At 41.8% G+C, this 9,960-nt stretch overlaps 1 protein-coding gene across 1 annotated transcript; it reads left to right on the plus strand.

Annotated features, from left to right (window-relative positions):
- Nucleotides 1–5,897: 5,897 nt before the first annotated feature.
- Nucleotides 5,898–9,666, plus strand: mafba (v-maf avian musculoaponeurotic fibrosarcoma oncogene homolog Ba). Its single transcript, XM_024436839.2, has one exon. The coding sequence runs from the start codon at nt 6,360–6,362 to the stop codon at nt 7,569–7,571; it is 1,212 nt and encodes a 403-aa protein (XP_024292607.1). The 5' UTR covers nt 5,898–6,359; the 3' UTR covers nt 7,572–9,666.
- Nucleotides 9,667–9,960: the final 294 nt, after the last annotated feature.

The raw sequence follows: 9,960 nt of genomic DNA on the forward strand, positions 1-9,960 counted from the left end.
GCCTATCCCGGTAAACAAGATTGGTTGAAAGACATGTTTTAATTATTTTTTATTTTATTTTATTTTTTACATATTGTGCCTATAGGGATGTAGCTATATGATACTGTAACATGCATTTCACCAAAGGCCTGTTGGTATGGAGCCAGTTAATTTTACATCACCCATTGAAATCCCAATCAAATCTATAATTGCATAACTGTGTAACTTTTTTCTTGGAGGGTCAAACGAGAGCAATATGTCAGGGCGTTTTATGTTCTTTATCCTTTGTTTTATTTACTGCATATCACTCAACCACATTCCCCATACTTGGGATTGGCCTGCATTACAGCACAAACTGAAATTATTTCGGAGACATGCAGATTGATGTGGTTAGTATTATTTATTTAATCTCTTTCTCTCTCTCTCTCTCTCTCTTCCTCTCTCTTTGGCTCACCGTTTCAGTGCCCGCTGAAATGTTTGTGAAAAGGACAGACACGAGTTAAAAATCAAGATTGCGCGACCCCTCAATTCGCATAACACATAATTATGCTACATTCGTGCAAGGCGTGACATTCTAATGACAAAAAATATTTGCATACACTTTGATTATCTGACTTTTGCCGTGTTGCTCTGTTTTCAACCATGATCCCTTCTCAGGGATAGCCTACACCACAAAGTCCATATATATTCAGATTCAATACAGTTAGGATATACTATTTAGCCATCACCACCTGTCCAACTCTCCGTGTCAATGTGACCCACACACACGAATGCACACACGAATGCAACTCTGCTCTAAGAAATAAGCTCTATATTCTCCGACCAGTAGCCTAGACCCTGGCCTTCTTCAGGACAGATACATCACTGCATTAGTGAAACAGACCATAGGAACACATGTTTTGGATAAGCCTACATGTATCTCCATATGTCTTAAAAAGGTGTCGGCCTAGTGTCGCATTTACATAAAATGCTAACTTAGTTCTTCCTCTGAGTCAGTCTTTATAAAGGGTAAGCATTTGGTGTTCACTGCTAAATCGATTCCCCTTTTCATATTTATGAGAGGCATTTCCACTTATCTCACCACTTGTTCTGTCTTTAAAGACTTCCCCAGTCAATTATCGCTCTCGGGGATGTTAGATACTTTTAGAGGTATAGTCCTGGACACAGCGTAGGCTACATAGCGATGACACGCCTTAATAATACATGTTTTCACTGCATTTCATCGATCTTCTTCGAGTAAACAAGAATATCTGAGTTACTGTACAGATATTCAACTCTAAATTAACGACAATCTCATCTCGACGGTAGAGATGACAGACTGCACAAAATGTTGTCTTCTTTAAAAATCGACATTTTTCTCACTTTTTTTGAAAGCTTGTTCAGCTAAATAACTATATTTTTGTATTTATCATTTTACTATAGCTTATCAATTGATCTGCCCATGTTGAAGTCGGTGTTGAGCTGTAGTAACCTGGTCATATTGTGTGGAATGCTTATGGTTTAGTTTCTATATGGAGAGGTAATTATCAGACGGGATCATTTTGAAACTAATATTGTCAGAGCTAAGGTCTCTACCACTGTTTTTATATATATCAAGTAAAATCGACCATGAAGTGCTAAGTATTTAGGCGCGCTCTCGTGAACTGTAATTTGGTTGTGTTGAATAATATAGTCCAAACTTTAACTGGATTGGGTTGAATAATATGGTCCAAAATGATGACTATGACTGAACAACGTAAGCATAGAGATATATAGCCTACAGACAGACTAAACATGCTCAATCTTTATAGTAGAACATATTCAACTGACTAAACATACAGGCATACAGAATTATTCTAGAATTTTAACTATAAAATAAGCATAAAAGGTTAATTGCATTCGATAAGGGGCTTGGTTAAATCACAGTCGTATAATTTTCGGCCTATGAACAATTTCTCACTCTTTCTCTCTCCTAATCATATTGAAGAACTCGAGAAGCGCCAGTGAATCTTTGGGCTCTAGAACCCGGGGGTCATTGGTACACCCTAGCGCGCAATGCTCTTGTCCTCGGTCTAGAGCGCTCTTGCGCACTGTGGCTGAGTGCGTTAAAGCCACGGTGACTCGCGAGGCTCTCCGTGCGCAACACACTACAAAGCATTATATATCTGCCCCTCTCTCACACGCAAACACACATGCACTCTCTCTCTCTCGCTCGCTCGCACGCACGCAAACACACACACACACACACACACAAACACACACACTTTCCTCTCTATCTTTCCTGGAATTGATGGATGATCTGTAGGGGATATTTGCGTTAATCATTATACATGCAAATAGGTCCAGCAAACAACCATACACCATTACCCACTTCATAAAGACGAACCGGTCCGTTTCAAATTTGTAAAAGTTTAGTCAATGGAGAAAAATACAGAAGCCTCTGAAACAGAATCATAAAGCCAAGAGCTCGAGCCTCTGTTGTTATGCCCAGCCGCAAGACCTGCGCGCGCCACGCCATCCTTACCTACATGTGCTGCTGGAATTAAAAAAGCGCTCTGAAGTACTGCAAGCCAATACACATCCAGTTCGCTGGTGGGGACTTGACTTAGCTGAAGCCGCCACTCCCAACATTATCAAACCAGCAGGCCTCGTGCCCCCTCGCCCTCATAGTAGCAGGTGCCATGGCCTCGTGCCCCTCGTCGTTACCGGAGCAGGTGCCATGACCTCGTGCCCCTCGCCGTTACAGGAGCAGGTGACATGGCCTCGTGCTCCCGGAGCGAGGTGTGTTGCTGTGGGGAGCGCGTGCCTCCTCACCACTACAGAGTCCGTTGTGCCCTGCACTGTTTAAATGTGAACATTTTAAGGGTGATTTTATTTCTTGTTATTCATTCCTAAAATCCGTAGGACGGGAGACTCATTAGAGGCTAAATAAGCAAACATCAACACTTTTTTTCGCTGTCCATAAGCACACGGATCACTTAATAGATCATTAACCAGCGATATGCTGCTGACATGGACGCTTTTTACATCTCGCGTCTCCATTACAGCCATGCTATTACCGAAGGGGGTAGAGCCGACGGCGGCCTGCCTGCCTGCTTGGCTATTACGACAGGCCGGGGTATATTAGAGCGCATTACACGCTAATGGCGCTGCCTTCAGGTCCGAATAAAACCAACAAGCTCTCAGTCTCACTGCAGAATTAGAAACATGGTGTAAACTTTGTTCGACTCGGCTGGGATAGATACGAGGCTTTTACGCAGTACAACAGTCAGGTCTACGAGTAGTTTTATAGCTCATGATACTGGGTTGGTAGTACTATACCTGTAGTATTTGATACCCCTCCATTGCTTAATTCATTGTACCCTATCGTATGGTCTGATAGCCTATGCACCGGGCGTTTGGGATAATGCTGTCAGGGTTCGGTACGCGCTCTGCCTCTGGGAGTGTTTCAGGGAAAAGTTGTTGAAGAGGGACTAACGCTGTCGCCCGCCCAACGCTTCAGCCCTATATACAGTACCTTCACTCAGGCAGTCAGTGCGCTTGAGACGTGCCTTGTGATCTGCTGACATTAGAAACGGTATAGATTAATATTTTTACGTAGGAAGATGGATTAATTGATTGGTTTTCAAATAATGTAACAATTCATATATTTTGATATTATTGGAAATTTAATTATGTTTATTATAGCCTGAGTGAGTAGTATCGTAAACAATAATAGCGTTAAAGTAAAAACCTGCTAATAAAAACATCACATAATAATAATAATAATAATAATAATAATAATAATAATAATAATAATACACTTTTGGCCAACCATATTCGTCCACTTTGTGTGTGTGTGTGTGGGGGGGGGGGGGGTGAAGTCTTGATCGCTTCTGTCAGAAAGTAGAGTTGGCTATATATTTATCACTGCATAAAACGTCAATTGATGTCTTTCAGCCTTTAGTAGCCTACTCTTATAAAAGCTCGAATTACTTATAGGCCTAACATTGACAATGTGAGAGAACATTCCTTCACTTTTTGCTGCTACTCAAGTCAGTCATGAGTTTATTCGATTTTTATTACATTTTAAAACCAGACAAAAATATGGGAAAGTGTTTTTTTGTTTGTTTTTTTAGCAAAATATGGACTGAATCATGCAAATAACCTCTGAATTATCTGAATGGAAAAATGTGTGAGAAATTTGAATGTGTAGTTTATTTCAGCATCTTGATACATCGTGAAGAAATGCGGAGTTGAAGTTAATGAAGTATTTAAACAAACAGGTGTTGGATGATGTGTGCATGTGGCACCCGGTCCCCTCCATCTTCAGTCTAATCGATAAGTACTGGCCGGGGCCATGAGCTCAGGCGTGGATATGAGGTGGAAACGGGATAATAATAGAATCGATTCATCAAATTGACTAATTTACAAGTAACTTCCTTCTGCAGGAAATCAAGACATCTCTTAGAACAGATAAAGGCAATTATTCCAATGTAAATAAATGCAAAGGCCCACCATTCACTTTTATATTCCTGAAGGTCTTATTTTATTGTCCCATAACTATTTGTTTTCCCTTAGAATATGTAATGTGAATGTGAACTTCATTTTACTTTATAATACGGCTACTAATAACAACTACATACAAAAGTATCTAATAAAGTGTTATGTATAAACAAAATCAATTCCTAAAAGAAAAACGGTTCATCAAATGCATGATTAAATTAGTGTCTAATTGAACGAAAAACCAATATTGCCTAGCGAGGCCTCCGTGCAGCGTCCGTTAGAACCACGGAGCGGCAGTCTTGAGCCTCTTTTCACAGTACCTACTCACCATTGGCGCTTTTCAAAGGTTCCAATGCTTTGCCATATACGCACTACACAATGTTCGAGCCAAGAAAGAGCGTTCTGTCTCTCGCTCGGCCTCCATGCTGATATTACAATTGGCACGATGTCAGAATGTACTTGTACTCTATAGTCTAACAACATAACCTTTTCTCAATGTCTTTGAATCCGGGAGTATGTTGTCAAGATTTTGAACTTGGAAGTACGTGCATATCTACATTGGGAAAAACACACATACAAAGTATAGAATAGTCTAGGCCTATGCCAATAGTCTATATCTGGTGAAAATAATTGTGGATTAGATAGAAATATTATTTGAAGGTCAGAAACAAATCGAGTAGACCACAGAACGACAGCATTTAGTGATTCAGAATAAACTATGTTGGTAAAGAACAACATTTGGAGATTCAATTACAAAGGAGGTTTTAAGAATAATGTAGGTTATAGTTAGATTTTCAGAATCATGTTTCTCTAGTTGGAAAATTAGAAATATATAGGTTACGTTTCGAAGAGGCAACAGCTCACTTTCCCCCATTGAAAAGTCAAATTAAATGGCCTGCACGTCTTCAAAACAGGTTACTAAACAACGTCCCAATGCAATTATTGAATCCTACATTTTACTCCAGGTTTGAAATGATTTTGTTATTTTGTGCCTTTAAATGGGTTTATGCGTGGGTAAAGGTTAAATTATAATACCGTAAAACACTTAAAATATTATAATAGCGTAAAACACTTTTCAACAAAAACATCAAGTTTTTATGGATCCTTATGTATGCAGATCACTTCATTCTCTCTGTTCACTCAGTGTAAACTGGGAGATAATTGCCGTAGAAGAGGGGAATTAGGCCTAAAACGTGGGCTGTTAAACGATAACATGCCATTGGTTCTCCTAAGTGAAGGCATTCAGCTCTTCACTCCCTCTACCCTTTCTCACCCCCTCCTTCGTAGCTGTCAGAAAGAGCGCTTCGCTCTCCCTCCTCCCTCTCCTCCAACCTCTCCCCTCCTTTATTCTAATCCAGAGAATACACCGCTCCCTATTGGAGAGGGTCAGGCAAGGGGACCTGCCTTCCAGCCTGACGTCACAGTGCGCTATAAGCATAAAGTGCTGGCAGGCAGTCAGCGCAGTCTGCTGAATACTCGAGACTGAGTGTGTCAGGAAGGAAAGGAGAGCTCAAATCTCTGCGGTGCAGAGCTGGAAGGCTGCTTCTCCAAGCAAAAAAAAACAGACTCCATAGTCTCAGCTACTTCTTCTTTTCCTGGCGAAAACAAGGACTATACCTTATATCTACAACGTTGACGAGGACAGGACAGGAGCCTGCGTCAACGAAAACTCGGTATTATTTTTTATTTATGTTTTTATTTTTTAAGTTCATTTGTTCTGAAAGGACTGACGGTTTACTTTTGCACTGAGACAAAATTATTTCTACATCTACTTCTCGTCTGTTGACCAGAGCCAGCTAGCAGAAAGAAGTAGGCTACATGACGAAAATTCCCATGTCGTTTGCAGTGCACTAGTCTCAAAGTTTGTTCCACTTGTTTTTAGTTTTCTACTTTTTTACCTCTCCGGACGGTGTTACATGCAACAGTACACGAGTCTGCAGCATTGGAGCAGTAGGAAAAACTACTGCATGAGACAAGTGAGTGGAGAAGAGACGCTTATTATTAACAAGTCTGTTTTCGCGACGCTGGCAACCACCTTCACCCATCTGCATCAGAGTCGCGGCAGCACCATGAGCGCAGAGCTGAGCATGGGCCCTGAGCTCCCCAACAGCCCTCTGGCTCTGGAATACGTCAACGACTTTGACCTAATGAAGTTCGACGTGAAGAAAGAAGGTCTGGCCGGGCTGGAACGCGCCGGGGTGCGCCAGTGCACTCGGCTCCAGCCCCAGGGCTCTGTGTCCTCCACTCCGATCAGCACACCATGTAGCTCGGTACCCTCCTCGCCCAGCTTCAGCCCCACAGAGCAGAAGAACCATCTGGAGGAGCTGTACTGGATGCCCAACGGCGGGTACCACCAGCAGATCGATCCACAGACGCTCAGCCTGACCCCGGAGGACGCAGTGGAGGCCCTGATCGGAGCCACGGCCCACGGCCACCCCCCACCCCAGCACGTCCAGCAGCAGCTGCAGCAGGGCTCCTTCGATAGCTACAGAGGCCCTCACCAACACCACAACCATCATGGCCATCCCCAGCAGCACCATCATCCCTATGGGGGAGGCATCCCACACCACCCTGATGACCTTTCTGGACACCCGGGGGGGCTCAGCCACCCCCACACCCAGCACCACCACCACCACCACAGCCAGGACCCAGACAGCCCATCCCCCGTCTCTCCAGACTCCCACCAAGCCCTCCACCACCACCGCCACCATCACCACCACGGCCACTCGGGCCAGGGGCACCATGGCTCAGGCAACGTGGAGGACCGCTTCTCTGACGACCAGCTGGTGTCCATGTCTGTGAGGGAGCTGAACAGACACCTGCGGGGATTCACCAAGGACGATGTCATCCGCCTCAAGCAGAAGAGGCGGACCCTGAAGAACCGGGGCTACGCACAGTCCTGCCGTTACAAGCGGGTGCAGCAGAAGCACGTGCTGGAGAATGAGAAGACTCATCTGATAGACCAGGTGGAGGCGCTCAAGGCGGAGATCAACCGGCTGGCACGCGAGAGGGACGCCTACAAACTCAAGTGTGAGAAACTGACGGGAACGGGAGCGAATAACGGGATCCGCGAGGCTGGGTCTAGGCCTACTAGTGACAACCCGTCATCCCCAGAGTTTTTCATGTGAGTTGTTATTATAGCTCTATTGACTCACCCCTACCCCACCACCAACTGATGCTAATGAACAAACAATAATAGTCAAATACCCCTTCATATTTACTGTACTAATGACAGTCAACAACTATATTCATATTAGAAGAATAATCCATAAAATAATATTCTCATATCTAACCATCTCTCTCGATCCACGTGACAACTGAGATACAAAGAACAAGGTAGAATGTTGGGTCAACGCCGCGCATCTTTGTAGATTAGTTGCTTGTAGTGAATATACTTTTTTCATCTTCCTGAGAGAAGAGAGAAGCGGCGGGTGAACTTTCCTCTTTTTAGGCTATACTGCTTTTACTGTGTCTGTTAGTGGGATGACCGCCCGACCTGGGCCTACACAACAAACAACGCAGAGATGCGTTTTGAGACTCACATTCGACACTGGGCCTGAAAAAGAGAGTTGCTAAACAAGACTCCACATTATGCAAACTTTACTTCTGTCTACTTACATGTTATGCAACATCTCATTTGTTTATTGCCTGCTTGGTTATATTCGAATATATATTAAAACAAAACTCTGCATTAAAATATTAATCCTGCATGCTGGACATGTACGGTAATAATTTCTATTTTGTACTTTCTTTTTGTTTCTCGTGTATCTTAAGAGCATGTCGTTGATCTGCGCTTCTCCATAGTGTTGTGGGGTTTAGAGGAATGGAATGAGGACAGTAGGCCTTCTGTAGCCTTGTAAATATTACGCAACCGCAAAACTGCACACCAAGATCGAGGAGGCTGGTTTTTAACTTCTTTCTTTCAGTTGTGTTTTATTATTTTGTCTTGTTGTTTGATTTTCATTTTGTGGGTATTGATTCAGAGATATGGGCATTTTGCAGTTGCATTTAAAGACAACAAACTTTGTATATTAAGTGCACTTTTTGGATAGCCTAATGATTTGTTTTACGTTTTCATTTTGAGTTTTGTACAGACCCCCTTGAAGGAAGACATACTATTATTCTATAATAATAATAATAATAAGACAAGATAGATGCAAGCTTAATAATAACCTTATGACACAATGGGATAATAGTGCGAAGCTGTCAAAACAAACGCATAGCTAGAATATTAGCAGATGAGTGATGGTTCTTTGCGCACCACATTTACGCACCATGCATAACTTTGTGTTCTACTCCTAGGATGCATATAGGCTATAGTATATTAAAAAAAAACTGTTATACATGTTATTACATTTCATTTCCGTCTGGTGCTGTAGTCAGCAGAGGTTTTCTTAGCCAGAAATGCCATTATGTTAACTATTGCGTAACCCTAACCCCATTCTATAATGTGACGAACAGGATAGTCACATCATTTCTCAACTTGATTAATGTATTTGATTGGGTGCAGCTGCATCGCATTAACAGTGATATACTATATATTTTGTACTCTTCCTCGGCAATATCAAGCATTTTTTTTAAACATGTTCAACAACGTTAACCATTTCAGGGGTTTTATGTACAATTAACAAGTATTTAGATTGCGCATGCGTTTCAAAATACGAAGTTTAAATATATTAATGCTATATGTTTTCCTGATTATTTTTTTTTTGCTGCCGGTCAGTAAAAATAAAGGATTCAGGTTGTGCAAAATCTCGAAATGAAAACTGTTGTGTATGTTATGTTATATGATATTATGTTTTCGTCTGTATTATTATTTGGTGATTCTGGTTCTGCTGGCCAGATGCATATTAAAGTTTTTATTTTAATGATTTAAATTAACAAACTGTCAGATCATATTGAATAAGCATGGTGCTTGCATTTAAAAAACTATTGTTGAAAAGTCATGCATTTAACAATCTCTTGGTTTGTTACTGATTCAACTGTGTTGAAATCAAATTGAAACTGCAGCAGCGGGTTGTTGTTTTGTTTTTAATTTCATGTATTTTGCGATGATGATGGGGATCAATTTTCAATCCTGTTTATATAAATAAGATACAAAAAAATATCTTAAATTTGAACTGTTATAGTTCCATTCAGGCTGGTTTCTGTTTCGTCTTATTTTTTGTTGTTGTTGGAAGAAATGGTTTCCTATTTTGCTTATTAAAGTCATTGAAATGGCAATTACCTTTCTCGGACTGTTTATTCTATATACTCTCTCTCCCTCCCCCCTTTCTCCCCGAATTACGTCATGACCAAATTAACAGCAGGTCATGGAGGCAGGTAGACTGGCGGTTAAGGGCCAGTAAACAAAATGATGCTGGTTCAAATTCCCGAGCCGACAGGTGAAACATCTGTCGCTGTGCCCTTGAGCAAGGCACTTAACCCTAAATGCTCCTGTAAGTCGCTCTGGATATGAGTGTCTGCTAAATGTAACATGGAGTTATGTGAGCTAATGCGTAATCTCCGTTGCAAGCT

This window comes from Oncorhynchus tshawytscha, linkage group LG22, assembly GCF_018296145.1.
Source record: "Oncorhynchus tshawytscha isolate Ot180627B linkage group LG22, Otsh_v2.0, whole genome shotgun sequence".
Lineage (NCBI taxonomy): Eukaryota > Metazoa > Chordata > Actinopteri > Salmoniformes > Salmonidae > Oncorhynchus > Oncorhynchus tshawytscha.

Bases quoted from the DNA above. Each gene is read 5' to 3' on its own strand.
- mafba (XM_024436839.2), top strand. From the start codon at position 6,360: ATGCAACAGTACACGAGTCTGCAGCATTGGAGCAGTAGGAAAAACTAC.